This window comes from Indicator indicator, chromosome 10 (assembly GCF_027791375.1).
Source record: "Indicator indicator isolate 239-I01 chromosome 10, UM_Iind_1.1, whole genome shotgun sequence".
NCBI lineage: Eukaryota > Metazoa > Chordata > Aves > Piciformes > Indicatoridae > Indicator > Indicator indicator.
The window spans coordinates 18,508,161-18,536,120 of NC_072019.1; the positions used below are offsets into that span (position 1 = coordinate 18,508,161).

Sequence of the window (27,960 nt, forward strand, 5' to 3'; positions counted from 1 at the left end):
GCAAACACAATGCATTGGATTTATTTTATTTTATTTTTCTCTGAAAGCATGTTTTTGTCTGCTGGTGATTGCTCACTATTCAATTATACTTTGGGGATTAGCATCTATTTCCCATCCTGCCTCCTCTCTCATTTGCATTCTTCTCCTCTCTGCTATCTTCTCCACCTGAAGTCTCTCTTCTCCCTTTCCTCCCAAGAAGTAAAACTAACCCCTTTGCCTGGGTGACCTATAAAAATGCCTTCACTTTTTTTTTCTTTCTTTCTTTTTTCTTTTTTTTTTTTCCTTCTTTTTTTTCTCCGGTACATATGATGAAAAGCATGAGATCATTGGGATTTTTATAGCCCAATCTGGCAGCTTTTTTTCAAGTAACTTGGATGGTGAGATGTAATTTTAGTTTGGGTCCTTGCCTAAAAATAAAGAATAATTATTAGCACATCAGACGTGGATATTGTACGTGTTCGAAAAGGCTTTAAATTGTTCCACAGATACCGGAGCTGCTGCTCTGCATCAGCACAAAGCTCTGTCACAGCCCCAGTCCCATCTCTGCACCACGCATCCTGAGGAGCTATAAGAAGCACAGGATGGTAGGAGTTGGAAAGGACCTCAGCAGATCATCTAGTCCAACCCTCCCCTGCTAAAGCAGGCTCACCCACAACGGGTTGGTGAGGATCACAATGTCCAGGCAGGTCTGGAATCTCTCCAGAGAAGGAGACTCCACAACGTCTCTGGGCAGCCTGCTCCAGTGTGCCAGCACCCTCACAGCAGAGAAGTGTCTCCTCATGTTCATACTGGAACCTCTTGTGTTCCAGTTTGTGCAAGTTACCCCTTGTCCTGTCACTGGACACTGCTGACTAGAGTCTGGCCTTACCCTCTTCTCCACTGCTTTAGCTTTAGCTGCTGATCAGCAGTGATCATATCCCCTCCCAGTCTGCTCTTCTCCAGGCTAAACAGCCCTGTGTCTTTCAGACTTTCCTCATTAGAGATGCTCCAATGCCCTCATCGTCTTTGTAGCCTCCACTGGACTGTCTCCAGTACTTTGTCTCTCTTGAACTGGGAAACCCAGAAAGAAACCTTAACTAGTATCAATAAATAAATCAGAGCTCAGCTGTGCTGGGTGCCTTCCTGCACAAAACAAAAAAGAGAAAAGGGTTGGGAGGTTAATGAGCCACTGACAAGTGAGATGCTGATGTCTGAAGCAAGAGGGTGTGTTTGGAGGGTTGTGTTTATGATTAGCAGTAACGTGGTGGTGTCTGTGTGTGCTAGTAAAGCCCAGCTATCAGGGAGAGGTGATGCTTGATACTTAGAGCCATTGAAGGGCTTGGGAAAGTCAGATAGAAGCCATCCTCTCATGCCTGGAAGGTTGCTTGGCTTTTCCCACCCACCACAATTAGTCTAAAGGGGGTCCAAGGCTGCTTAGGGGGGCTCTGGGGTGCCTTGGTGCACTGGGATGGGTGGTGGTGTTGGGAGCAGCTCCAGCAGCATGTGCTCCCAGTGCATCTACCCTTGCTGTGCCTGCAGCAGGCACCTATTACATAGTGGTGGCTGGTCTGGAGACATGTCTGCAGTGCAGCCACCTCACTCAGGTGATCTGTCCAAACCCCCTTCTGAAAGATCTCGTGATGTCCCTTGTCCCCCAGTGAGGACAAGGAGCATGTAACCTTGCCACAGAGGAGTCCCATTCTTAGCAGCTAATTTAGAACGCAGGGAAGGAGTGCCCTGAAATCGCCTGAACCTTGCCTGAAGGCTCGGTGCGGCGGCTCCAGAGCCCTTCAAACAAATCTGGGTTAGCAGAGGATTTTGCAGCCAGGGTGCTCTGATCCCTTCCACCACAGTGGGTGGCTGGGAATGGTCCTGTCCCAGGGAGGAGATGTATGGTGAAGCTGTGAATGGTGACGGCTCCATCCTCCCCCTGGGTCTGTAGGGCCATGGTTTGTGGGGCTCCATGACTGTAGGAGAGAGCTCTTGCTTCTGCCTTCTGGCTGGGCTTTTCATGATGTTAGGCTTCCATCAGTGAACCCATTCCCTGGTCTCCTGGAGATGCTTAGCCCTAGCTGGAGTCAATGCAGAATATGCAAATTCCTTTCTCTCATCCCTTTAGGAGGCTGGTTGGATGCCAGGTGTTGGAGCAAAAGCTGAATGGGGATCCTAGAGCCTGCAATACAGTGTTGGGCACAGTGTGTCCTCTGCACCTGTGGTTTGAAGAGCACTGGGTTGCTCTGCTCTCACTGGCAGGTTGCAGGAAAGAGATGACAGTGCCTGTGCTCGTCTCTCCCACATGCTGTGGAGTGGCTATGCTTTATCATACTTATTGATTTTGATCTTACAAACAATTTAACAGTGCAGCTCTCCCCAGCCTCTGGGTGCTCCTCACTTAATTAAGTCCCTTTTCTCCGCTCCTGTCAGCCCTGTGGGCAGTGGGGGTTGGTCACAGGCTAGGGCACAGAGGAATGGGAAGGTGCCATCAAGGGTAAAAGATATCCATATACATCAGGGATGAACAGTCTGAGCTCTGGGAAGCTGTGAGTGATGCTGGGGAGGTGCCCAGATACTTGCTCAGACTTTGCAGTCAACCCCTTGCGCTGGGGCAGGGAGGAAGAGGAGGCCAGGAAAGGGGGTTGGAGCAACCTGGTTTGCTGATGTGAGAGGGTTTCTGCTGCTGGGGTATCCTAGGAAACCCAGCTGCCTTTCTAGAGGGGCAGGTTGGTACCTGCTGTACCTCAGGGAGAGGGGGAGAGAAAGAGTGCTAATTGCTCAGCGCGCCAGCGAGCTGCTCTGGCCTGTAATTAGATGAATTAGTGGAACAATGACCCAATTTCCTTCAGTTTTTGGATTGCTGCAAACAACCCTGAGGTTACTACCTACCTCTGTCCCCACTCTCCTACCTGTCTGCTCCTCTCCCATCCCCTGCTCCTGCACCTCCTCCTCCTTACCCAGCCCCCTGGGGACTGAGCCCAGATGGGAGACCACCAGCTCAAACACCCCTTACTGTGCTCCTGTAGCTCTGCTGGCATCCCTGAACAGCACCAGCTCTGTCCCTCCAACAAGTGCAGTGGCCCTGAGTATTTCCACTGCTGGACTTGGTTCTGCAGCAGCTTCCTTCTGCCCTGCTTTGTTTTCCAGAGATGGGCTCAAAAAAAGTCTGTATTTTGAAAGAAAAACCTCTGGAGTCCTTTCTGTGCCTGTCAGTTGCCTTCCAAGGTCATCAAACTTCAATTACTATAGATTTTTGAATGTATGTGAGGATCTCAGCTCAATGACAGTCCCAGAGGTGGGACTCTAAGGAAGCTCCACGTGTGGAAAAAGCTGGAGCAGCTATCTGCTGGGGAGCTGCAAGGGGAGTGAGCTTCATCTCTGGGGCACCATTGTTGGAACCTCTCTGGAAAGGAGGTTAAACCCACACAGCTGTGATGAACATTGTCAGTGTGGAGACCCCAGTGCTGCACTACATGGCATGGGTGATGGCCAGAGCTGCAGCATGGGGCTGCACCCAGCCATCCTGCTGTGTAGAAGGCATCGATGTGGGGCTACCAGCTTGGATGAGGCCTTGAGCAACCTGGTCTGGTGGAAGGTGTCCCTGCCCATGGGAGAGGGGTTGGAACTACATGATCTTTTAAGGTCCCTTCCAACCCAAACCGTTCTATGATTCTACCAGCACCGGATGGCCCACGGGTGGCTTTGGTGAGCACAGCGACCCGTGAGCTTTAGCACCAGTGCCAAATGGGGCTTTGGCAAGCACTGAATCTCTGTACCTGCCTGGGGACATGGTGTTCCTTGTAGCTTCTCCCAGAGCGTGAGGACATGGCTCTTGACGCCAAGTATGGCAGAGGGCTTTGCCCAGGATAACTCCGCTGTCTCCCTGTGTGCCCACAGCATCCTTGCCACCGCCGGGACTCACTTCAACACTCACGTGGACCTGCGGACGCTGCGGGCCGTGCGTGTGCTCAGGCCTCTGAAGCTTGTCTCGGGCATTCCCAGTAAGTTGGATGCTCCTGGTCCTCCTCCCGGGGTGTCCATACCCATCCCTGATGTCCTCATGCCAACTCAGAGGAGTAGAGTGCAATCAAGGATGAGGGGGGAAAACCTCCCCATGCAGTGGGAGGTCTGGGATGGCAGCATTTGGTGTCCTTGGGTGACGTTTCTCCCTGCTCTGTGGTGGTACAAGGTTGGGCTTGGTGGCTTTCTGGGGCCTGTTGGCAGCTCCCTTTCCCTGCCCAGAAGGCAGTGGGTGGATCCTTTCAGGGCTGAGGTTTATTCAGGGGAGATTTTGGGGTTTTATGCAAGATTTCATCTGCCAGCATAGGGATAAATAAAGAAACTAGGCTGCTGCTGGCATCAGTCCTCCCATCCTTCCTGTCCTGGACGGTGTGCTGGATTCGTGCCTTGGGGGCAACCAGGGGGACAGAGCTGCATGGGCTGTATCACACCAAGTCCAAGTGGGGCAAGGACAGGCCAAGACATCAGAGCAGGGGCCAGATCCAGAAAACAGTCCTTCTGGTGCCTTGCTCTGAAGCCTGACCTTCCCTCTTCCCCTTACCATGATGACCACTTGGTCCATCCCAGGGACCTTAGCTGCCCAAAGGGATCCTCAAGGCTGGACTTGGAGGTTCCAGCACACACATCAGATGTGTTGATGACTGTCTGTCTTCTCTGCTTACTGACCTTTTCTTGCCAGAGGTGGGGTGGACTTGCCACAGGCAGGGGATGGGCATCACCATGCTGAGCTGTGCTTTTTCTTTCCTCTCCCAGGCCTGCAGATTGTGCTGAAATCCATCATGAAGGCCATGGTGCCTCTCCTCCAGATCGGCTTGCTGCTCTTTTTCGCTATCCTCATGTTTGCCATCATTGGCCTGGAGTTTTACAGTGGGAAGCTGCATCGAGCCTGCTACACAAACAATTCAGGTGGGCAGCAGGGCTTTGCACCAACTTTGCATCCCATGGGTGAAAAACAGCTGGGGTGAACACAGGTTGCTATTGTGGGAAGGGCAAGATGGAGAAGGTCCTGTACTCTGCTTCATGCACAACAGGCATCACCCAGTTGTGTTCAGCATGTCCCAATTTCTTATGGAAGCAGTTTGTGCACAGCCAAGCCTAGTCCCATTGGGGTGTCAAGAAGATGGGGCCAGTCCCTTTCCACTGGTGCTCAATGATAGGACAAGGGGGCAATGAATACAAACTGGAACACAGAAAGTTCCAACTCAGCATGAGGAAAAACTCCTTTGCTGTGAGGGTAATAGACCACTGGAGCAGGCTGCCCAGAGAGGTTGTGGCGTCTCCTTCTCTGGAGACTTTCAAAACTTGCCTGGATGCCTTCCTGTGTGGCCTGCCCTGCTTTGGCAGGGAGGTTGGACTAAATGATCTCCAGAGGTTGCTTCTAACCCCTACCATTCTGTGATTCTGTCCCTTGCTCTGCCCCAAGCATGCCTGCATTCAAGTTCTTCTCCTCACCTTTCTCTCACTCTGCCTCTCTCTTACTCTGCCTCCTTTGACTCTCTGATATGTACTTGCAGGTGAACTAGAAGAACTGGACCCTCCCCATCCCTGTGGGGTGCAGGGTTGTCCCCCGGGCTATGAGTGCCGGGAGTGGATCGGTCCCAATGATGGGATCACGCAGTTCGACAACATCCTCTTTGCTGTGCTGACCGTCTTCCAGTGCATCACCATGGAAGGGTGGACCACAGTCCTGTATAATGTGAGTACTGTTGTTCTGGGCTCTCTTTGGACAGGTGGAAATGGGGATGGGGAGCTGGAGATGGTATTTCTGTGTCCTGGAAACCTGTGAGATCCTTCCTGATGAAAATGGGTTCAGTCAATCCCACTTGAGCAGGAGATGGGGAAAGAAGAGGTGTGTTGTTTCATGTGGAGCAAAGGCAGATCTAAAGGTTCTGGCCCCATCCCTGGCCTGGCTGTGCAACCTGTTGTAGAAAGCAAAACCTTGTGAGCAGGGACTGCACCATGCCTGCTGCACCAGGGCTGTCCCTGGGGAATGGGGGAGGTACCCTTCCTTCCCTTCTCCTCCTGTGCTCCCCAGGGCAGCTCTGTAAGAGTGGAGATGGTTTCTGGGCACTGCACATCCAATCTCCCTGTAGTCCAGGTGGTGGATGTGCCTGCATCCCTGTAGTGGCCTCAGGAAACCCGGGATCTGGGCTCAGAACCCCTCTCTGGGGCAGAGGCAGTGTTTTGGTGTCCTACAGAAGCTGGCGCTTTTGGTGTTCATGTGACAAACATCTGTTGGCACTGATGGAGCAGAGCCATGGCTGGGCTAGGTTTCTGTGGTTTGTAGCTGCTTGAAGTTGCTGATGACCAGGCCCTTGTGGTGTCCAGGGAGCAACTTAGGAGGAAAGCTGGAAGGAGGCAAAGCAGCTGCAGGTGTGGTGTCTCTGTGGGTGACTGGCTATGCACGTGTGTTTCGGTGCATAGACTGGAAGCCACCGTGCCAGTTCAGCCTAATTCCAGCATCAATTTTGGCATCATCATACCAGGGATGTTTTAGACCCTGGTTCCCAGAGACTGGCAGAGTGGCATTGCTCCATGGAGGTAAATTGGATGTCTTGTGGTGGGGAAAGAGGCTTTGATACTTACTTTGGTGCAAGCAGAAAAGCTGCTTTATAACCCCAGGTGAAGGCACTGCTCTGCCCAGACTTTGGGCTTCCCTTCTTGCTTCGTCCATCCAGGGTCCTTCTGGAGGTGCAGGATATAGATGGACCTTGAAATTCAGACTAGGGTAGAAAGGGGAGAGTTACAGAATCATAGAACAGCTGGGCTTGGAAGGTCATCTTTGAAGTCCAACACCACTGCAGTCATCAGGGACATATTTAACAACAGCAGGTTGCTCAGAGCCCCAGACAACCTGACCTGGGATGTTTCCAGGGATGGGACATCTTCTACCTCTCTGGGCAACCTGGGCCAGTGTATCACCACCCTCACTGTAAAAAATGTCTTCCTTCTATCTAGTCTAAATCTCCCTCTTTTAGTTTCAAACCATCACCCCTTGTCCTGTCACAACAGGCCCTGCTAAAAAGTCTGTCCCCAGCTTTCTTGTAGGTCCCTTTAAATCCTGAAAGGCCACAAAAAGGTCTTTCTGGAACCTTCTCCTCTCCTCTCCAGGCTGAACAGCCCAACTCTCTCAGCCTGTTCTCACAACAGAGGGGCTTCAGACCTTGCATCATTCCTGTGGTCTTCTCTGGCCACTCTCCAACAGGAGGTCCATGTCTCCCTTGTGCTGAGCACTCTAGAGCTGGACTCATCACTGCAGGTGGTGTCTCAGCAGAGCACAGTAGAGTGGTAGAATCACCTCCCTTCACCTGCTGCCCATGCTCTTGGAGATGCAGCTCAGGACACCACTGGGTCTGGGCTACGAGTGCCTGTTGGTGTCTCATGTCCGTCCTTACACCCACCAGCACCCCCAAGCCCTTCTCTGCAGGGCTGCTCTCAATCCCATCATCCCCTAGCCTGTATCAATAACAGAATTTGCCTCAACCCTTGCACTGGGCCTCATTGAACTGCACAAATCTCAGCTGAGCCCATTTTCCAAGCTTATCTAGATCCCTCTGGAGTTCATGGCAAAAGCTTGACTTTACCATGAGGATCTGATTTTCCTCTTCCTAAAAGAGATGGCAGTGTCAGGATCTTGCTGACAGGATTAGGCAGGATTGAACCACCTGGGTGTTCAGCCTGAAAAAAGACCATTTCGTGGCTGCTTCTGGTGAATCAGTGGGATTAGAGACTTAACTACAGCACCTTTTGCAGATGCATAATTGAGTAGAGCAGGGCAGGTGATCTTTCCTGTCTGACCATGTGGCTCCCCTGCCTTTAGTGTGGCTGGGAAGCTGCTGCCTGCTCACACTGCTGTGCATGCCCACCACCAGTGACCTGCCGGGCACCTTGTTTCTTCTGTTAATGACCATCTCTCAGCAAAAGTCAGAGGCTGCTTTCCCATGTCCTCTCCTCCTCATCCTTTGGCACCTGGAGCAATTAAGAGCAATACTCCCTGTGCTGTATCCCCAGCTGCAGTGTGCAGGAGCTGATGAGCTACATGGATGGGCAATTTATGGTCTGATTGACCTCAGGAGTTTGTGCAGTGGCTCCTGAGAGAGTCTGGTAAGGTGTCCTTACCAGAGCTGATCTATTCAGTGTCTGAGATTTACTGATCCTCCATCTGAATCTTGCTGGAAGGTAACCGTGGGAGATGCTGCTGGGAACACTGAGGACCACACTCTCTGCAAGACTTACCCTTTGGAATCCCCTGATTACCACCATAGCTGCTAAAGTAGGAGCTCTCTGGCACACTTTGGGGGGGCGCAACCCGTGGTATCCAAATAGTCTTCCCAGCTCCAGTTGCAATGCTGGGTGGATGTGCTCTGTCACCGTGTCCCCTGTGGCCAGGATCATAAGGTTCCTCCCTTTCCCTCTCCTCTGCAAGGAACCATTATGTGTAACTGAAGGGATTAGGGACCTTCCTTGGCTTTTAATTGAATGAGGATTGAGATCTTAGTAATAAAATGCTGCCGATTCACTGTGGGAGGTGGTGAGGGATGGACACTGTTCCCAGCATTGTCACACTGTGCTTCCCACCCTCCCAGGGACAAGGACTGTCTTGCAGGATACCTCTAATTTGTAAAGGCTCTGGGTGCTCAGTCCTTTTGCTCCTGGGAGGCAGCAAAATGAGCTTCTGCCTTTGTTTTAATAGCAAAATGAGGCATACACATGGGGGATACAGTCCCTGGGGGATGCTGGAGAAGGGGTGGGCAGGTACAGAAAGCTACTGGGATGCTCTGCTGTCACCTTCGTCACTCAGAGCAGCAAACCAGAGCAGCTAACCATGCTAAGCAACATGGACCTTGCCCAGCATACTCTGGGTGCTTACATGTTAGTTGTGGTGTTCAGGTATGTGGTTCAGTGTTTGCATCGTAGATGTGGTGCTTAGGGCCATGGTGACCTGGCAGTGCTGGCTTAATAGTTGAACTTGATGATTCATAGGTTCATAGAATAGCTTGGGTTGGAAGGGACCTTGAAGATCATCTAGTTCCACCCACCCTGGCATTGGCAGGGACAATCTCCACTTGAGCAGGTTGCTCAAGGCCTCATCCAAACTGGCCTTGAATGCTTCCAGGAAGAGAGCATCCATGACCTCACAGCAGCATCTACAAACTCAGAGCCCAGATGCCTCTTCCAACCAAAAAGGTTCTATAATTGTACACCCCAGGACTGGGGAGAATTGTTGGGGGACTCTCAGCTTTCCCACTGGAGTAAGGCAGTGGGAGGCTGCATCTTTGCAGGTTGCTGCTGCAGAGGAGAGGGCAATCTCAGGAAAGCCACTTGAACAATCTCTCAAAGAAATTGCTCACTACAGTATTCCCTGGTGGAACTGGGTCATGATTTTAAGATCTATTTCCCCACAATTTTGCAAGGTCTGGAAGAGTGGCTCCTGGAATTTGTAGATTGCATCACACAAAGCAGATTTGCCCCATGGTGCTTGCCATGTGTGTTATATTTCATAGATGTGCTTTTCTCTCACCTTGCTTTCATCAGCCTTGCCTGTGTGAAAAACTGCCTGTCAAGGTAGAAACCACAGTCTGTGTTTAAAAAAAAAATATTAAAAAAAAAAAAGAAAGGAAAGTATCAAACTGTGGGGTGTTTATGGTTTTTCCAGCTCCTCTTCCTGGGAGTCTGAAGGACTTCGACTTCTTTTACAGTGGAGTTTTGCCTTTCTGACTCCCCTGGCTGTCTTTGTGGTCCAAAAACAGGGAATAAGGAGTATTTTGCTTTTCTTCTTACATTGGAGCAGATGCCTCTTTCCTGGTGGCTTGAGACCAATCCTGATTTCTGTAGGGACCAGAGGGAAAAATAAAGCTGGCAAAAGGCTTGCTGTCCTACTTCTCCTCTGCTGGCACACCAGCATGGGCCAGGTTGCAGCTTTGTCATTAAACAGTGATGCTGGGGTCTGGGAAGAGGGTAGCTGAGCTGGTGAGGGGCTGGGTAGCACAGCAAGGGGTGGCTGGGCATGGCACAGGTGCTTGGTGAGACTGATAGCTTTGGATGCTCAGCCTGACTCCCCTGGTCCTGGTGAGCACTGAGGAGAGGAGCTTGAAGTTATTTCCTCCAAGCCATGGGCTCTTGAGGCTGTATTTATTCACTGAGATTGTTTATTTGCTTTCCCCTTTGGAAGCATTCAGCTGCTGTGCTTGCAGGTAGTGAGGAGGAGCCTGGCTTGCCAGGAACTGCCACTCTCTTCCCCCCACGCTGCCGGGAGCTGAGATGGGAAGAAAACCACCCGTGGCAAGCATGTGCTGAGGCTGTGGGCTGGTTTGGTGGGCTCTGCAGGAGAGAGGCCAGCTCTGCCTGTCCCAGCATCTTGCTTGGAGCATTGCGCTGTGCTCTCTGGAGCTGCCAGATCTGGTAACACCATCCATGCTGCATGAGAACCACAATTCCCAGTCAGGAATTTGGGAGTCCAGGACTAATGAAAACAAGTGCACAGAGAAAGCTGCTGTCTATAGCCACAGGAGTGATGGATGGATGCAGACAGGGGAGCCAGGGCTGCCTGCACCTCCTGCCAGCATCGCTCACAGGAACCGAGGCTGCTTCTAGGTGCAAGTGGTTGCAGTTGCAAGCAGTTGCTGAAGTTGCATGTGGTTGCCACGAGTACAAGCATGGGCATGTAGAAGCACAGAATAAGGAATTGTTTTGGTTGGAAAAGTCCTCTGAGATCACTAATCCAACTGTTGACCTAACACCACCATGGTCATTAAACCATGTCCCCATGTGCCATGCCTACACACTTCTGCACACTTTCAGGGATGGTGACCCCACCGCCTCCCTGGGCAGCCATTCCAATGCCTGACCACTCTTTCAGGAAAGAAATTTTTCTTAATATCCCACCCTAACCTCCCCTGGCACAATTTCAGGCTGTTTCCTCTTGTTCTGTCACCTGATACTAGGGAGAAGAGATTGATCCTCACCTCACTACAACATCCTTTGAGGTTAGTTGTAGAGAGCAATGATGTCTCCCCTGAGGCTCCACGTGTCCAGCTTTGGCCACCCTCTGCTCATGCTGGGAAAGGCTCTGAGTGTTTCACAAATGCAGCATGACCAGTGCAGAGAACCAGAGCTTGCTGTGCTGGGAAAAACTCTTTCCCTGCATGGATCTGGCCATCAGGTTGAACTCCTGATCCTCTGGTTTAGTGGTGCAGGGTAGCAGTGGTGGTGGGATTGTGAGCTCAAGGCAAGTGGTTGGACTCAATGATCTCAAAGGTCTCCTTCCAACCTCAATAGTTCTATGATTCTCATGACTTGGCTCCAGTAAATTCCTGAGAGTCACAGCAAGCTGCAGGCAGGCAGGAGTGGCTGCATGGCAGTGATAACCAAGCCATAGTCAGGTCATGCAAAAAGCCAACTTGACTTTGCTCAGGGCCTGTGTATTAACAACAGTAGTTAAAATACTAGCCTTTGAAGCACACACATTACATCAGTCCTGGAAGTGCAGCCATGCTGCTAATTGAAAATGCATGGCAAGGGCTACCAGGAGCTACCTGATCATAAACCCAAAAGGCCTCTTGTGGCACAAGTGATTGAGGTTATAGGGAAGAAGGAGAGCAAAAGATTCAGGGAGCCTTAGAAGATGCCATGGCTGGATGCTAGGAGTCTTTGGGATGCTTTTGCAGCAGGAGGAGAACATTTTCTGGACGAAAGAGAATCACAGAATCACTGAGTTGTCAGGGTTAGAAGGGACCTCAAGGATAATCTAGTTCCAACCCTGCTGCATGGGCCAGGGACACTTTCCACTAGATCAGGTTGCTCAGAGCCACATTCAGCCTGGCCTTAAAAACGTTCAGGGATGGGGCTTCCACCATCTCCCTGGGCAACCTGTTGCAATGTCTCACTGCCCTTATGGTGACAAACTTCTTCCTAACATCTAATCTAAATCTTAATCCTTGGCAGCTTCCAAAATACTCAGCAAAAGGCTGTGGTTGTGGGAAGATCTGTGTGGCACAGCCTTGGGGGAGATGGAGTGTGGAGGTCTTGCAGCCCCATGCAGAGCTGAGCAGCCGAGCAGCTGCACAGGCACTTGTGAGGTGTGAGGTGCACAACGTGCCTGCAGAGCCTGGCGGCAGAGGCTCTGTGAAAGTGGCTGTAGAACATGAGCTGCTGCAAGGAAGGGAGATGGCAGGGAAAGTGACTCAACCACCATGTGCTTCCAGCACACACAAGATGCTGTGGCCAGGATGGTGCAAAGGGAGGACACCCCAGAGCCCAGCATCACCGTGGTGTTTGAGGTCTTCTCTAAATGTGGGGTGCGAAAGGACCGAGATAAATGTCACCACATGCAAGATGAATCTCATCACATGCAAGATGTGCCCCAGTCAGGGTTTCACACTGCTAGACACTGTGGTAGGCTAAGGGAAATCAAGAGTTAATTTGGTAGAACCACAAAGAAAAGTCCTCCAAAGGATAGAAAGTCCCAAGGGGACAGACAGTTTGTCCCAGGATATTGTAATTTGTTATTGTATTCCGTTTCCTGGTATCTCACTATTTAAGGAGGGTGTACAGCCAATCTCTCTCTCTCCTCCCCAGGAAGAGGGTGCATCTTATCTCATGGTCTGTGGGGGGATGGCTTTCTTGGCTGGCAGGAAACTTCCAGCTACACAACTGGGCCTGGTGAGGCAGCGATAGGCCTGAGCCTAGGCAGGGAGAAGTTTGATCTGCTCTTGGGACTGCTGAGGCTAAGGGGGAGTGAAGGTTTCTGGAAGGCTCTGGCTTGGTAGGTGCAGGTGAAGGACTGAGCCTAGTTTGTAAGTGTATTCCTTCTACCTGAATGCCTTTTGTATACCTTTGTAAATAGAAATTTCCTTTAAACATCCAATCAATATAGAGCATTTTTATCTTACTCCTTTGGGAAGGGGTAAAAATCTTTTCTGTCCTTTGGCCCTGGGCAGTTTGTGGCTCAGAACTTGGACAGACGCAGGGTTGGGCTTTCAGAACTTGGCTTGGTTTTGAAGCACCAAACCAGAGATTTTCTGATTTTTTCAGAGATTTTCTGCTGGAGCTTGGTTTTCAAACACAGTGAAACATCCATGCTTTCTGAGAAGGGAAGGGCAGGTGTGCTAAACCACTGGCCACACTGGAGCACATGAATGGGAGAAGGGTGCAAAGCTCAGCACTCCTGCTCCCTGCCAGGTACCCAACTGCACCAGCCAGGACTCAGGAGGGACCTGGTGCACAGCAGTTGTTTTTCGATGTGTGTGCACACAAAATTGCTCATCACTTGTCAGTGTAAATTCCTGGGGTTTCACAGTCATTGCCAGAGGGCTGGAGCACCTTCTGTATGGGGACAGGCTGGAAGAGTTAGGGCTGTTCAGCCTGGAGAAGAGCAAGCTCCAGGGAGACCTTGGAGCAGTCTTCCAGTACCTGAGAAAACTGGAGAGGGACTTTTTTCCTAGGGCTTTTAGTGATAGGATGAGGAGGAATTGATTGAAGCTGGAAGAGAAAGTAGATTTAGACTGGATATTAGGAAGAAATTCTTTACTGTGAGGGTGGTAAGACACTGGAAAAGGATGCCTAGGGTGGTTGAGGATGCCTCCTCCCTGGAAGTGTTCGAGGCCAGGCTGGACAAGGCTCTGAGGTCTCTTCCAACCAAAACCAATCTGTGATTCTAATATCACTTGGTATGCTCAGCTGCTCTCTGTGACACACCTATGCATGACCAGTGTGAGTGGGATCTGAGCATCATGCAGGTCTGAGCGGGTTTCTCCTCTTGCCTTTTGGAGAGCAATGGCAATGCCCAGCTTTGTGTGAGGCAGCCAGGGGCCAGAAAAACTGATTACTTGAACAGGGATGAGTTTGTCCTCCTGCTGAGGATTGCTTTCACATGGAACTGAGCCTAGAAACCTCCCTGAGCCCTGGTGCTTCCAGGGGCTGCTGCAGCACCTTGGAACATGGGTGCCTGTCTTCTCAGGTCCCTGCTCCCAAGATGAGAACTTTAGTGGTGCTGGCCCATGCTGAGGGTTGTGGGAGCTCTACTGCGAGGGCAAGTGGTGCAAAAGCCCCTACAAACACCACCTGCCCTGGCACCATGGTGATGGGCAAAGCACTGGAGGAGCTCAGTACAGCAGTGCCACCAGGGCTGAGTTTGCTCTGCAGCTCCTTCAGGCACTGTGGAACGTGAAACTGGGAGTGTGATGGGTAACGTCGGCTTCCAGAAAGGAGTGGTGCTGGCTAGAGATGGTGTCTGGGAAGAGGAGGAGGGGGAGGGAGAGAGACTGGAGAGTGGAGGAGATGGGAGGGATGGTGAGAGGGGGAAAGCACTTAGCTTTTTACCCCTCTGAGCCCTGGGATGACGTCAGGCTCTTGAGCAGGAATGCTTGTGAAGGAAAAAAAAGGAGTCCCTTCTTGTGTGTTTTAAATTAAAACACAACACACAAAAAATATCCTGTCAGGGAGGTATGAAAATTTAATCAACACCCAGTGCTCTCAGCAGCTTGGTAGCAAGCATAGATCTTAATGCCTCTGCAGCTATTCCTGGTGCTCCTGGCTGTGCAGGCAAAGCAGGGTGTGCTGGGGGATTGGGTGGGGGGCACACAGGGACTGCCACAAAGTCCCCAGCACTTGTGGCACTGTAGGAGAGAGCCTTGTCCTGCTTTTTCCTCCAAAATAATAAAGACCAAGTGCTTCAAATGTGATGAAGTTAGTGAGGAACATTTTATAAGGGCTTGTAATAATAGGACAAGAGGGAATGGATTGAAGCTTGAGGAGGGCAAATTTAGACTGGAGATTTGGAAGAAATTCTTTACAGTGAGGGTGGTGAGACGCTGGAACAAGCTGCCTAGGGAGGTCATGGATGCCTGCTCCTTGGAGGTGTTCAAGGCCAGGTTGGACAGGGCCTTGAGCAACCCGGTGTAGTGGAAGGTGTCCCTGCCCATGGCAGAGGGGTTGGAACTAGATGGCCTTTATGGTCCCTTCCAACCCAAACCATTCAATGATTCAGAAAGCAGACTTCAAGTTCCACCCTGAAGGTTTAAAACCTTCCTAACTTTCAAGGAAATGAGCTGATTTTCCCTAAATGGCTGCTGTTGGTGCCCCAGCTGGCAGCTCGCGTGCTGCCAGCCGTGGGCGCTGGAGCCTATCCCCAAGGGACACGTGTGTGGCAGTCAGCCTGCTTCACCCTCTTCTCTCCTTCTCCACACTCAGCAAAGCCAGACCCTCGCCAGCTTGCCAAATGTTCCTGCCTCTTTTCTCCCTCCACCCCATCCCCCCTTTTTCCCTGTGTGTGTGTGCTGAAATGACACAGCAAGAAACAAACTGTGTCTGCTGGATCTCCAGCTTTGCAGGCATGTTCTGTCAGAAGCTTCTGCCCACACCCTCCTCACTGCCTGCGCGGGAAAAGTCTCACTCCTAGATTGCCTGACGGCAGGAATGGGAAAGTCAAGGGCTAACGGAGCCACTGATGCTCCAATACCAATGCTCCAGCACTGCCCAACAACTCCAGGCTCATGGAGAGGAGGTGGGGAGGTGTCTTGGTGCTGCCAGGCCCCTCCATTGTTCCTCTTTGTTAAGCTCAGGACCTGTAATTTCATTAGTGGGGTTGCTGCTGGAAATTGTGCTGATGAGGCTTTGTGAAGCAGTTTCCACACCTCTGTGTTGATGCACATGCTGTTGTGTGTCTGGTTTGGATGGTTGGGGGTGTTGAGGTGAGCTGGGCTTCTTGAGTGAGGTTACGCATGTGCCTGTTGCCCTAGATCATCACAGAATCAACCAGGTTGGAAGAGACCTCCAAGATCATCAAGTCCAACTGATCACCTAACATTGCAGCTGGAGCTGGGGATTTTCTTGCATCTAGGAAAGATAGAATCATAAAATGTTTTGGGTTGAAAGGGACCTTTGAAGGCCATCTAGTCCAGCCCCCCTGCAGTCAGCAGGGACATTTTCAATTAGAGCAGGTTGTTTCAGGGCCCCAAACAACCTGACCTGGAATGCTCCCAGCGATGGGACATCTACCACTTCTCTGGGAACCCAGGCCAATATGTCACCACCTTCACTGTAAAGCATTTCTTCCTTGTATCTAGTCTTCCTTGTATCTCCCTCTTTTAGTTTCAAACGATCACCACTTGTCCTGTCACAACAGGCCCTGCTAAAAAGGGGCACACAGAAACAGGCGTTACTGGGCTTCCTGCACCTCTCTGCAGGGACACCTGTCTGTCCCTGCCCACCCTTCCACAACAACCTGATAAAGTGGCTGTGGCAGGCTGTGTCCCTCCGTGGGCCAGCCCTGGCCCTGCAAAGGAAATGTACCAATTTCCTCATTAAGCTGATTGGGAAAAGCAAAGCATTTTCATTCAGATCTTGTCCAGTGCTGGGGTCTCTGATGGATACCAGGCAGGGCTGGCAGGGAGTGAGGCATGGTCCTGCATGCTGGAGATCAAATTACTGCTATTAAAGGGAAGAGAGAGATCTGTTACTGGGCTGGGAAGAGCAGGCAATGGGTGTCAAGGTTTTGAGGGAACTGGTTAGGCCAAGAAATCTCCTGTAAGGGATCTTTAATTCCCCCCCTCTCCCCTCTTTGCTGGGATATAGAGATTTTGAAGCTGTTCTTGCTAGCCTGCATGTGTTTCTCAGCTGGATGCAGCCATGGTTTGCAAGGAGGAACAGGTTAGGAGCCACAGAGATGATGCTAGGGGGATGATGGCATCACCTGTGGAGGGGGTATGGTGGGTGTCACCACCAGGCAAAGCCCATGGTGAGTTGCTGAGCCGAGGATTTGGTGTACAAATCATGGCAGCTGTGGTAGTTTTGCACCTGCTGTCCCAGCAGGTCTGCTCTGCCCCCAGTGCCAGGCAGCAAGCCCCTGGGAAGTGCTGGGCAAAGCAGGCACAGCAACCAGGGAAAAGCCCCCTGTCTTTCTTCATCATCACCAAAGCCTCTTGTAAGGATTGGAGCTGGGGGGACAAACAGACCTCTCCTGCCCAGCCATGGTGATTTGGTCACCCTGCCCAGTCAAGTCTGCCTGCAGTGGGCCTTCATGAGGTGGGAGATCTCTGGCAGAGGACTATGATGAGAGCAGAATGGGTCCACTTGTGCTGCTGGAGGCCCTGTGGATTCACCTCTTCCCTGCAGTGCACTGCTGCTCTATCCCTTGAGCATGTCATGGCCAGTTGGTTACAGTAATGAGTGTAGATTAACTCAATCTAATTATGTGCTGTTTTGGTCTGAGTTCAAACAGAAATTACAGAAGCTCTCTCCTAATGCTGATGGATTTGGAGAGGGGACCTGACTAGCATCACTGTGTGCTGGTGATGTTGGCCAAGATGGACATGGAGGTCTCCAGGACACATCACCTGATGGGAAGGGTCAGAAAGCTCTCCTGATCTCCAAGGAAAGCCTAAAGTGGGAGCTCAACCTTTCTACTAGACACTGGTGAATCCACAAGAAGGGATCTCTGTGTGAATGAAATCCAGTGTCTCCCTGGATCCTGCTGCTCCTCAGATGAGTTTGGTGCCCATGGCCTTGGTCCCCAAAACTCTTCCCCAAACTGGTGGGAATGAGTGGCCATTAAGGTCACCTTGAGCCAGCAGAACATGCTCTCTGTGTATTTTTAGGTAGGAGAGTCTGAATTTGTGAGGATTTTGGTTTTATGATTTTTTTTATCTCTGGTCTTCTCACCTTCTCCTATAGCAAAGAACTTCTAAAGTTTCCCATAGGAGTGCAGCCTGAGGGGAGGGTACATGTGGGCTGTGAGCTTGTGCTTTACATTCAACTCTTGGTATATATTTAGATTTCTTTAGGCTTCTGGCCCCCTGAGTGAGACCTGCTTCTGCAGCTCCCTATGCCTTTTCCTGCCCTTTGGGAAAAATTCCAACCCATCAAACCACAAAACAACACAAGAGCTGCTGAAAGAATAACCCTGTGCCAGGGGTTGACATGTGGGAGCTGGTGGGGGTTCCTTTGCTGTGTGGGGACTTGCCATGCTGGCTGTGTTTCCTCATGAGGGTTCTGCTTTCATGCCTTGCTGGTGTCATGTATAGGTTTGGAGGCTTTGCTGGCATCAGAATGGGTCATGTCTGAGATGTGAGTGTGGTGGATCAGCTCCAACTGGGGATTTCCATCAATGTCTTGGCATTAAAAAGCACCCTGGGGTGTGTCGTCCCTCAGGGAAGTGGTGGCTCCTTCGTCTTCACCAGCGAGGAGGCATTGGTTGTGTTGGTGTTTTGGGTATGTCTGGAGGAAGTAGCAAATGTGTTTCTTGGTCTGATGGCCATGGGGGAGTTTGGGGGGTGGTGCATTAGATTGTGGGGTGCATAATGGAAAAGTGGTTGTCTTTAAAGGGAAGGGAAGAAGCGGCAAAGATCAGGCATCAGGCAGCTCCTCTGTTTCCCAAAGGGCTTTGTTGAGTGACGGGACCTGGTCTGCTGTACAAGGAGCAAGGAGTTTCTTCATTAAATGAGTTACAGCATTTGTGTGATTTGGGGATTAAACTCCCTGTGTCTGCCCTCACTTCTGCACATGATGACCTCCTGGGACCTTCAGCAAAGCAGAAAAAGACCTGTAGGAAGGCACAGTGGTCTAAGGTAATGAACCACTGCCCTACAAGGGGTGATGCCTCAAAGGTGTGGGGAAAGAGGATGCTCAGCCAAGACAACCACATCTTGGTGCTAAAGAAATTGGAAAGTGCCATGGGACCCACAAGAAGTCATGCTGATGTGGACTTCATGAAGGATGCTCAAAGGGGTGTTGTGAAGACGCAGATGGAAGGTGAAACAGTGGCTGGGGAGATTTGAGCATGCATGGATATTTTACCCTGGTTTTTGGTTAACACAGATGCAACAAAAGGCTGGGTAATAGGAAGGAGGACACAGCCATGAGTGCAGCCAATGTGGAAGCCAAGCACTGAAACCATCATGCCCATCAGCCTGGGGCTCAGGATGGCTTCCCCCCCACCCGCCATGCTTGGAGGGAGCTGGCACATGAAATGGCAGGTCTGGTAACAAGTATTTTTAACAACTCCATCAAGTTGGGGGAGGCACCATCTGACTGGAGAACAGCGAATGCAAAGCCTATATTTAAAGGTGGGGGGAGGAGGGGGAAAAAAAAGTAAGGCAGGCAGGAATAGGACTGTAAGGCTGACCTCGATCGCTTGCCATTTCGGAACAGATTTGGAAGGCAGAAGAGGAAAATGAATCATGGGTTTGCCAAAGATAGGTCATGCCAGGCTAACCTGGCATCAGAGACCCGGAAACGTGTAGAGCTGCTCTTTGTAGTAAAGCTTTTGCTCTGTGGAACTGTTAATGAAGTGGTGAAGAGGGGAAGGAAAGAGAAGCACTGCGAGGCTGGCTGGAAGTGAGCAGTGTGGGGATGGTGCTGAGGGGACGTAGTGGCTAGTGGTGACCAGTGGGACTCTACAGGGATAATTCACAGGCTTTCCTGCTCCTAGCATTGGTGGCTTCATGGAGCTGGGGCAGGAAGGGTATGGAGGCTGCCACCCCAGGCTGGAGGAGTTGAAGGGCTGAAGGAAGAGATGTGGGATGCAGTGAGAAATGGAAAGCCGTGTGCTTGTTGAGGAACAGCAAAGATATCTCCTAGGAGCCCAAATCTTGCTTGTTGGGAAGTCGCAGTGTGGAGGAGGAGGGGATGAGCAAGTGAGCACAGGGTGACTGCAGGATGGAAGGACCATCATCTCTTGCAGAGACAGAGTAGGACCCATCAGAATGACTCACTCAGGTCTCTTGTGTCCTGGGAAGATGAACTGACCCTAGACTGCAGCAGGGAAGGGTCTGCTAGGTAAAATAGGGAGGGAGAGCAAGAGAGAACTGTAAGAGAGAACTGGAGGAACCTTGCTTTGGCTAGCAAAGCAGAGGCTGGGAGTGGCCATGATGGCTACCTATAAACATATCATCATGAGAAAGGGAATGAAGAGCTACTTCAGCCAAAGGCCAATGCTGCCAAAAGAACAGCATGATGTACAAAGTGACCACAAATACTTTTAGGCTGAAAATTAGAGCAGCCTTTAATGCATCTGCTTGAGGAGCCTTCCAGCTGGAATAGTGTTGGCAAAATCTGAGGGACGTCACGTGCCACGAGGGGGTCTGGACTCAGCAACTTGGCAAGATCCTGGCAGTCTATGTGTTCCCTCCAGGCAAACCTGCTGTGCTCTGGGGCAGAGCACTGGGCTGACAGCACCTATGGCCAGACATGGTGGTTGCTTTGGTTTTCTGGGTAGATGTGCTTTAGCTTTGGGAATGGAAAGATGGGAATGCATCCCCTTCTGTGTTTGTGCTGATGCCCTGCTGCTCTGGGTGCTCTGTGGTCATACTCTCTTTGCCATGGACTGGAGAAGCAGTGGTAGATGTAGAGCCTATGAAATGCCAAGTCCCTTGTGTTTCCCAAACAAGCCCTCTTGTTGGCCCTTGCAGCCTGGGTGCTGCAAGAGTGCTAGAGCAACTCTTCCAGATTGTAGGGGAAAATAGAGGCAAACTTTGACAGCTGAAGTGACCCAGTAGGTACCAGATTACAGTCTGAAGTCACTGCAGCCACTGGACATCACCAGCCCCTGGTTTCATAAGGGTGCATTGGGATGTACTTTGGGAAGTTTTTGTGAGAGATCCTAGAAAAGCTGGCACCAGCCAGGGTGACTATTTGGCTGCTCAGGGCAGAACTCTTCCTGGGGCTGCTGTCATTGGCTGGGGTGGCTGGGACCATCTCTGACCTTGCTTTGGCCAGGAGTGTGTACTTGATTTTTGTGGGGTTGGTGACCACAGCTCCCCATGCCCTCTTGTGCCTTAGCAGTGCCTCTTCTGGACTTACTGGATGCTAGCAGTGCCAGAAACATGCCTCAACCCCCTAAAATCTCTCTAATCCCCCTTTACCTCCACCCCCATGGGAGCTGGGTACCCACAAGCACATAGAGGTTGGAATCTCATTCCATCAGGGTGCTGCCAAGCCCCTGCCTCACATTTCCTGGCTGCCCATCCTCAGTGCCACCGGCTTTGGCTATGTCCACAAGACAGTGCAGGAAGAGGTGGTCTGGGTGCTACTGCTGGTATTGCTGGCTGATAGCCCTGGGGAAACTGCCCACTGCTACATCACCTTATCCCCCTCCACCTCCTGCTGTGTGTTGCTGGAGAGACCAAAGGAGGAATAGTGATGGCCCAAGCCTGGGGGAAGATGTCTTCTTCACCTGTAAGAAATGAGTTCATCTGTTTTGCATCCTCTGTGCCAAGGACTTTAGGGAAGGCCTGTGGGTTTTGGGCAGGAGCTGGTTTCAAAGATGAGCAATCCTGGCACAGGTGGAAGGTACCCAATAGCACCTTGGCATGGAGCTGAAGCCCAGCCAAGCTCAGACTGAGGGGTTGCACGATGCCTTGAAGACTTATACCATGGCAAATGGTGCTGTTAGAGCAGAGCACGGAGGTCTGGGTGTCTCTGGAGGGTGGTGATGAATGTTGGTTTCATGGGATTCCCATGCACCTCTCTCTGTTCACTTCTCCCATGGTCCTGAGGAAAGGGGCTGGTGGCAGCCCAGGGCTCTTGAAGGTGCAGGGCCTTAAGACGACGTGCGTGGTTTCCCTGGTGCTGAGGGAGGAGGCTGATAAGTCTCTTCAGAGGCTTCTCCCAACCTCAAAGCCCTAACTGCTGCTGTGTTCCAGGTCCTCCTCAACACCTCTGCCCATGGCATCCACCTCCTAGTGCTGTGATCAGTGTCTGCAGTGGGATGTGCTGGTGTCACCCTTCTTGCCTTGGGCTCAGTGTCAGGGCAGCAAGGATGCCGAGGTTCCTGCTGATGCCATGGTCACCAGAGAAAGACGCCAGCATGGTGGAGTCTTGGAGAGGAGCTTCTCCACCTGCAGAGCCTCATCTTGGCTCCTGCACTGGCCGACCAGGAGATGTGGTGCCAATGACTCAGACGAAGATGAGGGCTTAATTAGCACGGGGAGAGGAGGGGAAGAGAGAGAAAAGAGAAAGAGCCTTTCATTGCAACAAGATTGATACCACCTCCCCCAGACAGTCACGTTCTGCCGCATCACCCTCCTGCCCGGCGTCATGTGCGCCGTGCCTGACACCAGAGGACAAATGGGGCCTGGGAAGCAGCTGTGAGGGACAGAGGGGAACTGCTGGGTTAAAAGCCTCACTGAAGAGATGTCTGGAGGCATTGAGTAGAGCTTGCCAGCAGCCTTTTTAACTGTTGGGCAAGACTTTGAGCTACAGGGCTCTGCACCTCTGACATTGTCTTACATTGGCTGTCCCCCTGCAGGAATAGTAGGGGGAGCCAGAGTAGAGTGGTCCTGCCCAAAGAGGACTTCTCTTCAGAGGAGAGTGTGACTGGGGCATACACATCTAGTTCCAACCCCTAGGCTGTGGGCAGGGATGTACCTAGGGGCATCAAGGCACAGGTGACTGGGAGCTCCCCAGCACCTCGTGCCCATCAAGGTTTGACAGTCATGGACACATCATCCATAAGAGCTTGGTGTGGTCAGCCTGGAGAAAGAATTGCAACTGTGCTGAAGCTAACACACCATCCCACTGACCTGGGTGCTGGTGTTGATGTTTTTTGTTTTTTTGTTTCCCCTCCAGACCAATGATGCCTTAGGAGCCACCTGGAACTGGCTGTACTTCATCCCCCTCATCATCATTGGATCCTTCTTTGTCCTCAACCTTGTCCTGGGAGTGCTGTCAGGGTAAGCGAGATGCCATCCTTCCTCTCCAGGCCATGCCTGTTCCACGTCTCTGAGCACCCCTGATTTTTCTTGCTGCTGTCTGTCCCTGAGCCCCAGTAGCTTGTTACCCTTATCTCCTCCAACCCTACTGGCCCCACAGCAAAGAATCCTTCCTCAGCTCAACTTAATGCCTTCACTCCCCAAAGAGCTGGGAAAGGGGAAGCCTTAAAGGTGTTTTCTTGTTATTTTGCCTTGCTGAAGAGCTCCAGGGTTTGGCCACCTGCAAGAAGTGGTCAGTGTTGATCTTCTGGTTGCTTGGGAGTTGCGAGAGGGGAGAGATGTGGTGGGGGCTTAGGGAAATGTGCTGGTTCCAAGATGTGTCTGTAGTGGGACAGGCATTTGCTGGCTGGTGGAGTGTGGTGGGCATGGGTTGGGATGGGTTTGGGAATGATGTGGGGCACCTCTATGCCATGCAGGCCGTGGTTGGGAGGACATGCCCAGTGCTGGTGAGAGATGAGCAGTGATGCAGGTAGAAGTGTCTGGGGAGTACATGGAAAAGCTGGGAAGGTAGGGACAATGCAGTTGTCGCTTTTCTGCTCTTCCCAGGGGAAAGGAGGTTTTAATCCAAGCCATAAAGCTGGGTTTGGAGAGAGAAAGACTTCTTGTCTCCATGACAATGAACTGTGGTTGCATCAGCACATCCTCAGCTGCTGGCAGGGGTTGGTGCATGGAGATAGCATGTCCTCTTCTGCACTAGCAGGGGGTTGTGGGCTCCTCTGCCCTTGCCACCGGTGGAAGCAGGGACATCATGCCCTGCATTAGGTCATTTTTTAAATAACTGCTCATGATGGCAGAAAAAGAAAAAAGCTACTGTAGCACTGGTTTGGCCAGCTGGAAAGCCCTTTGATGCAGGGATCAATATGGAGACTGGTCCTGGTCATTTCTGTCACTGTCCTTGGTGTCTCCATTCATTGAGGTGTGGTGGTGGTGGTGGTGGTGTTAGGAGTGCTTCTGGAGTAGTAGGCTACACTTCAGAATCTGGTGGTGGATTGAGTTTATCCAGCTCTTGGTCTGTGGTCTGACTGAATCCAGAGACTCTGGGAACAGGCTGCAGAAAGTACTTCCCATTGTCTTGCAGGGAGGGAGCCCTCATGGAGGATGAGGATGTGCAGGGAGGGAGCCCTCATGGAGGATGAGGATGTCCAAGCAGGGTTAAGTGGTTTTTGCAGTTCTTATGCCACATCCAGCTTGTGGATTTGAGCAAAGTCCAGCTAGATGTCAGTGTCAAGCGGAAGCTTGCCCAGAGAAGGAAAAGTAGGAAGAGAACTTGGTCAAGAGTTGGAACAGCCTGGCCAGGGAAGTGGTGTATTCACCATCCCTGGAGGTGTTCAAAAACCATATGGACATGGCACTTTAGGGCATGATTTAATAGCCATGGTGGGGCTGGTTGATGGTTGGACTCAATGATCTTACAGGTTTTTTCCAATCAAAATGATTCCATGAAGCTTGGGGCTGGGCAGCTGGAAAAGCCTCTTGCTGCTGTGTTGAATCTCTCCGGTGTAGCACGTTGGGTGCACTCTGGAGCTTTTGGTGCTGGCATGAGGCTGAGAGCAGCCTGCAGACATGGTAAAGTTTCATCACTCTAACCTGCAAGTCAACCACTGGCAGGAGGACCACAGGGTGCCTGATGGGATGCCCAGCCCATGCTCTGGTCCATGCTTGGTTTCTTTCTGCTCTGGGAGTGTGCAAGGCAGCTGTTCTTGTGCCCACTGAGTAGGACACAGTTGTCTAGGGCTCTTCCCAGGCACTGGCTGGCATTTCCACTGTTTGTTTATCACTGATAGGGTTTGTATTGGGGAAGGATGCAAGTGGGTGGGTGGCCTAATTGGCAATGGAGATGCTCTTGTGGTGTGCCAGATACCTAGGGAAAAGCTCGACTGCTCAGCTCCCCAGAGGGCTGAGTGAGGTGAGCAAGTGGAGGTGGCAAGCTGGGCTCTGCCACCCAATGGCAAACACATGTTGTCCTGTGGCTCAGTGGGTGCAGGACCTCAGCAGTGGTGAAGCATCCTCTTGCCAACCCTGATGCCTGAGAGCCATAGAGGCATGGGACGTGAAGCGTGAGATGGTACATCTTCATGTAGACAACATATGTCCTTCAGTGCAATAAGAAGGGCTTTGCTGCTACTGTTGCTTGCTTAGTTTTTATTGTTTTTAACACTTCTTGCCATCTTCTTGTGCTGGAAGAAAGTACTTGGCTCTGCTGCATGAAGGGAAGGGTGTGCCCTTAGCATCCCACAGCCTGTGACCTGGATAAGCAGGCAGGGTCTGCCCAGATCCCCCTGCATGGTTGAGCTGGGAGGAGAGAATGTCATTTTGGGGATGAGCTCCATGGAAACATGTTCACGGAAAACAAACCTTTCCCCAGCATTGCAAGGCTGCTTTGGGGGAAGGCAGGCAGCCCAGCTAGCTGAAATCACGGTCACTCTGTTACCTCAGGGCGCAGTGGTGAGCGGTGAGCCTTGGTAGCCTGCTTGCAGAAACCTGGACCTGCCTTGCTTGCAAACTGCACCATCTGCACCGGCGAATAACAAGGTCCACTTGGGATTTCCAGCCTCCTTCTCCAAGTTCCCGCTCGCAAGCTGCTGCAGAGCTGCCTCTCTGCCCTCGCTTCATCTCTGCAGTGGTTTTCTTTGGGGAAACAATCGAACACCCCAGGCAGGTCTTGAATGCAAAGAGGCTGCAGGAGGACATTTGTATGTTTAACTTGCCACCATCAGAAGTTTGCCGGAGCCCAGATTTAGCAATCTTCTGGTTGTGATGCGCGTCTCTCCCAACAGTCAGTTCCCCAACTGTTAAGCTGAGGCATGACCTCCGTGATGTAAACAGCCTGGATCCATCTGCTCCTAAGCACAAAGTATGTGGGAGAGGAGAAGAAATGATTTCCATCATGCCACGGCTCCTCGATTTTTCTCTCTAAATATGAAGGCGCACACATGCATGCAACGCTATTAAGAGGAGATGGAGTCACTCCAGGCAGGGGCTTCCAGAGCCAGTTCTGCTGGGGCTTTGGCATTTATTTTACTGTGTCTATTAACTTTCCCCCTCTATGGGTGCAATTACGGATCAATTAATTCTAACTGGAAAGCAGGCAAGAAAAAAAAATTGGCTCTGTTCCTCTTTGAGAGAGCAGGTATGAAGCCCAAGGAGATGTGATTGCTCAGCTTTTAAAGCTACACAAGCTACTGAAATAATTCTGGCAAAAGAGAGAGTCAGTGGGAGCGAGCGAGGATGGAGCATCAGCTGAAACGCCCTGTTTGCTGCCAGGTGGCAGCTGGTGGATTTGGGAGCTCGGGAAGATGCTAAGACTCATACCAAGCATTGCCTGCTGCTGTCCTGTGGTCTGAGGTTGGTGTCATCCAGCACCCTGCTGCAGTGGGGCAGGGTGTAGCCATAACTCTGCACCTCTTCCCAAGGAGAACTTCTAAAGTGCAGAGAGAGAGAACTGTGTTCTGCAGCCATTTCCTCCCACCTTACAGCTGCTGGCCTGTTGTGGTTGGTTGGCTTTGAGTCAGGGGGATGCAGAAGTTGCACTTTCCATGGAGTGAAGATTTACAAAGACCTGCTTCTCCTTCCTTGTGAAATGGGTGGGGTTTTGCTGTTCAGTTTTTTCTCTTGTAACACAGTTTGGATCTGTGTGTTCAAGCTGCATCTCCAGAGCAGCAGAGACTGGGTAAGAGCTGTACTGGCCAGTGCCCACTGCCTGCAACATCCATGGTGCCATGGCAGCAACAGTACCATCCTGGTAATGACCACAGCTCAACTGTCCTAGCCACTGCAGAGAGGTCCTTCCTGGCAAGAAGCTGGCTTATATCCAGCTTGTCATTGAGAGCAAGAAGATGAAAGGGTGAAGATAAAAAATAAGCCATGCTTGGAGGAGTAACACTGATTGGAGGAGTAACACTGAGGAGTCATGGAGTTTCTGATACCAGACAGGCTGTGTTTTGACTTTTTTCTGTCTCCTTTTCATCATCCCCAGATTCACTGCAGAATCTGTTCTCCAGTTGAGGTAGACCTGTAGCTCTGGTGAACTCCTTTCCCCTACCCAGTCTTGTACTTCCAGTCTCTTTCTAGGGGGACAAAGTTACTATAATCACTGGAATTCATGGTCTGCAGCAAGAGATGAGAGAGTGCAGAGTGGAAGGGGATGTTACTTGACGGAAGGAAGGCTGGATCTTTAAGTCTGCAAAAAAGAAGACCTCTGGAAGCTACTGGCAGAGCAAGAAGTTGAGCACAATGGCAAGAAAAGTGAAATCCATCTACCTTGTACCAAACAAGAGAATAATTTAAATCCTCCTAATTGCTTCCACTCATCCTGGTGATGTTCAGTCTTTTCTCCCTTTAAATCTTTTCTGCCCCCCACCCCCAGCTCTTGCACTAAGCCTTTTAAAGAAAAGACTAATGTTATAATTAAAGGATCAATTTGGCAAGATTTCTTTGTCTTAAGATCTTCTTTCAGGTTGGGTTAGTGCTGCCTTCCTAGTCTCTGGAGAGTTTTCTTCAGCTCCTTCAGGAGCTTTCTGTACCATCTCTGAAATCTTTTCACTTCACTTAATTTGAATTATTTTTTTTCCTCCATCCAATTTTGAGGCATAACAAATGATGAATAAAATTAATTTTTATAGCAATTAATAATAAGGACACTGAAGGAACAAGTGTACATGTTCAATGGAGACAGGGACTTGTTACCAGCTCTACACAAAACCTGGTCCCTGCGCATTTGAGCTGGATCAGATGGTTTGCAGCCAAAAACATCCAGGAAGAGGATTAATGTCTTGGAGGTAGGTGGTTTGTGGACAGGAAAGCAGGGAGACATGTCACCACAATGCAGGAAGGCTTGTGGGGAGATCATGAGGGATAGCAAGATGCCAACAAACATGCCTGAGAAATATTCCATCAGAAGTGTGAAAGCTTGGAAGAGTTGTTGGTGTTTGGTTTTTTTCTTTAATGGTTGTAGTAGCTCAAGGAGTGGCTCAGATGAGATGTAAAATGGCTGTACCAGTTGTATGTTTGGGGACTCACTAGCTAGAACTGCTTTTGAATGGAGGATGTGGGTGTAATGGGGAGGAGGACTGTGATGTCTCCTGTCAGGTCCCCCAGCACCATCACGGGAGGCATATTGGTTGGGCTGTGTTTGGTGAGAAACTGCCACACTTTGTCCCTTTGTTCTGGCAAAGCTCCTGTGTCACTGATGTGGTATTTGAACATGAGTGAAGCAAAGGAGCCTTTGAGATCTTCATCTCTATTCAGCAGCCAGGTGGGC

The 27,960-nt window shown here is 50.9% G+C and overlaps 1 protein-coding gene across 1 annotated transcript in view; it reads left to right on the forward strand.

Moving 5' to 3' along the window:
* Positions 1–27,960, forward strand: part of CACNA1E (calcium voltage-gated channel subunit alpha1 E) — a 105,105-nt gene that overhangs the window by 17,558 nt on the left and 59,587 nt on the right. The window contains exons 4-7 of the mRNA XM_054384678.1: positions 3,871–3,974; positions 4,747–4,899; positions 5,508–5,689; positions 22,558–22,661. Coding sequence (XP_054240653.1) covers positions 3,871–3,974; positions 4,747–4,899; positions 5,508–5,689; positions 22,558–22,661 — 543 coding nt within the window. The remainder of the gene's footprint in view (positions 1–3,870; positions 3,975–4,746; positions 4,900–5,507; positions 5,690–22,557; positions 22,662–27,960) is intronic.